Raw genomic sequence first — 3,003 nt, forward strand, 5'->3', positions numbered from 1 at the left:
AAGTATTAGTATAAAATTGTTAGGATGGGTAGGTAATTTTGAAAATATAAAGTATGATGTGGGGCAATGAAACACGAGAGAGGGTTGAAGTCATAAAAACGACATAGGATTCTTCAAAATTAAGACGCTCAATTATGCAAGTGCTTGTCCTTTTTAATACAACCAATCAAGCATTACGAGGGGCCTTCATTTGGCTTCTGCCCATTCCAGGCGATGTGGGCCCACAGAAGTTGGTGGGGGTGCAACAATTTCTCATTTAATTTACTCCTTCAAAAATATTTACTTGCTCTTCGATTTACCCTTTTGTTACGCACGCACGTGCTCTCTTTGCTTTCTTTTTTTTCTTTCCTTTTTAATTCACATAATCATAATCTGCCCTATTTTGTTGCGTGTCGGTATCGCTACCATTAACGCCAGATTTTAGTATGAATCAATTCAGAGACAACGTGCTCAATTGCTCATACTCACACATAGAGTAAAACTCAACACAATTGAAATTCAAGCATCCCTCCAATTCTGTTCAATTAATCTTGGTATATCATGTTACTTCCAATCCATCCACCACACTCAATTATTTATGTATCAATTCATGCAATAAAATTCCAAATAAAATCCTAACACTACTTGAGTCTTAACATGAATGGCTTCAATTAGTACCATAAAAAAAACGACAAAGGTAATTTGGTAGTTTGCTGAGCTCATCACGCAAGAATCTATTTCAGAATATTGAGATATGCTGCGAAAATTTTGACCTCCAACCAAGCAAAAATCTTTTTTCTTTTTTTATAAACTTGTTCTTCTTTCTAGAGTAAAAAGATTCATGCCAAAATATACTGTATTTATACATTACATTATTACTATAACCAAATCCTAGCTAAAAAACTAGTAATCCAAACTGCTAACTTCTGAAGCTTTCTAAGCTGCTAACAAGCTACAAACTGAAACCCAAGAAAATTAAAAACCTTAAAAAGAAAAGAAAAAAAAAGTGATAATAAATAAAAACAAAAAGGGGTCTTAAACCTTAAGGCACTCAAACCCCTTCACTTGATATCATCACAAAAGAAAAAAAAAACCTTAAAAATCCGAAGTCGTCATCACTTGGCTCTGCCAGCGTGGCACATGAATATGGATTCCAGCTCGGGCGGATTGAAGAAATCTCTGGCTCCGTTGAAGTGGCACGTGGAGACGGGGCGGCGCTTCCTCGGCGGCGGCGGGCAGGGCAGCTTATCCGGTATCCTCGACTCACGCGCCGTCGGGGTTGTGGAGCACGCGCCGCCCTCGTCTTCGCCGCTGCAGTCGTCTCGAGGTTTTGTTGAGATCGGTTTTAATGGAGCCCTAATTGCGATTCCGGCTATGACCCATTTCTTGGCTTCCGAGTCCTTGCCCATTTCGATTTGGTGCTTCTTCGAGAATCCCATTTGGAGAAGGGAACAAATTCTTGAGCTCAAAATTTGTTTTTTGTTATTTAAAAGATTGGTATTGAGGGGGGGAAAGGAGTTGCTTTGAGGTGGAAAAATCAAGAATAAGGTAAAAGAGAAAAAGGGTCTTTCTTTCTTGGTTGTGTTGAGAAAAGGGAAAGAAGTTTTGAAGGGGTTAACTTGTGTAGCTATGAGTTTGAAGAGGAGGAGTGATGGCGGCAAAATATGTTAGAGAGAAAGAGAGAGAGAGAGAGTTAAAACCTAATAAGAGATGTTAAAAAGACTATATTTGTGGGGGGAAATGGAGTTTATATGGGGGAAATTTGGTGGGGGTGATGATGATTGGGTGTGAACGTGAATTTTTGACAAGGGGGGCATGGGCTGCCCGTGAAAATGCCGGGCAGCCAAAATTATATGGGGCTCGCAATTTTGGCGCCATTTTGGTGTTTTGGAGAGTAACGGCTCTCGTTCCCGCCACGTTTAATTTTGTTTTTTCCCATTTTGGCCCTGCCTCCTGCTATTATTTCCTGGATTGCCCCCAGAGTCGGTGCCGCTGCTGTTTTTCTGGGGAACGTCGTCGTTTGGTTTGTATGGGCTGGGCTAAATTTTAGAATTGGTGGGCTTTTTGTGTTTATTTCTTTTTGGGGCTTTTATATTTCTGAATTAATTAAAATATTTTATGTTTTCCATATAAACATAGGGGTTTTTATTTTTTAGGATTATCCTCTGTAGATAAAATAAAAATAGTATTAAGTAATTCATTGTTTATTAAGATAAATTAAAATTTTGAATTATTCTAAGATTCTTGATAATTATTATCATTTGAGCTAATTTTATTTAATTCATATATTATTAAAAGAGTAGGAGTGAAGATATTTCAACAATAAGGATAAAAATACTCAATCATGTATTTTATCAATCATAAAAAATAATTGCTCCATTAGATAATATTTATATTCTCCCTATAATTTTGAAATGGGGAAAATATTTTTCTAGACACAATAGAAGAAATAAGATAGATATGCGATAATGAAGCAAAATTTGGGATAATCATTATAGATAATGAAAATTAAAAGGTGACTACCAACTTAATTTTAATAAATTATAGTGAATTTTTAGAAATTCGGATAAAATTGCTCCTAGAGCAAATGCGGACAAAATTGTAGTCATACTATTACGAATATAATGATTCACATTGATCGTTTAAACTACCAGTATCAGTCAATGGTATGACTTCTACGATGAGATTATTTGTACCAGTCATTACGTGCATCATCCTAGTACACTTGGTACGAATAGTCTCCATTCATATCAAGTGTACCATATATTTATATTCGATAAGCAATTGTATGAAATTAAAGTAAAATTATTTAATTATCTTTATATTCAAAATTAACTAAAAATTATTAAAATTAAATTGATGAAATTGATTTTCACTATCCATTTTTCATATTTCTTACCCCATTAATATTATGATAATTATAGACCGAGTGGAAGGGTATATTATTGTCAACAACAATTGATCCATCAAAAATTGAGGGTCCCAAATCCAATCAACTCTTGGATAGAAATGTACCAAATCCAT

At 35.3% G+C, this 3,003-nt stretch overlaps 1 protein-coding gene across 1 annotated transcript; it reads right to left on the bottom strand.

The window, feature by feature from the left end:
* Positions 1–821: 821 nt before the first annotated feature.
* LOC130990389 (cyclin-dependent protein kinase inhibitor SMR6-like) lies at positions 822–1,559 on the bottom strand. The gene has a single exon (XM_057914628.1). The coding sequence runs from the start codon at positions 1,416–1,418 to the stop codon at positions 1,095–1,097; it is 324 nt and encodes a 107-aa protein (XP_057770611.1). The 5' UTR covers positions 1,419–1,559; the 3' UTR covers positions 822–1,094.
* Positions 1,560–3,003: the final 1,444 nt, after the last annotated feature.

The sequence above is a fragment of the Salvia miltiorrhiza genome, chromosome 6, assembly GCF_028751815.1.
Source record: "Salvia miltiorrhiza cultivar Shanhuang (shh) chromosome 6, IMPLAD_Smil_shh, whole genome shotgun sequence".
Taxonomy (NCBI): Eukaryota; Viridiplantae; Streptophyta; class Magnoliopsida; order Lamiales; family Lamiaceae; genus Salvia; species Salvia miltiorrhiza.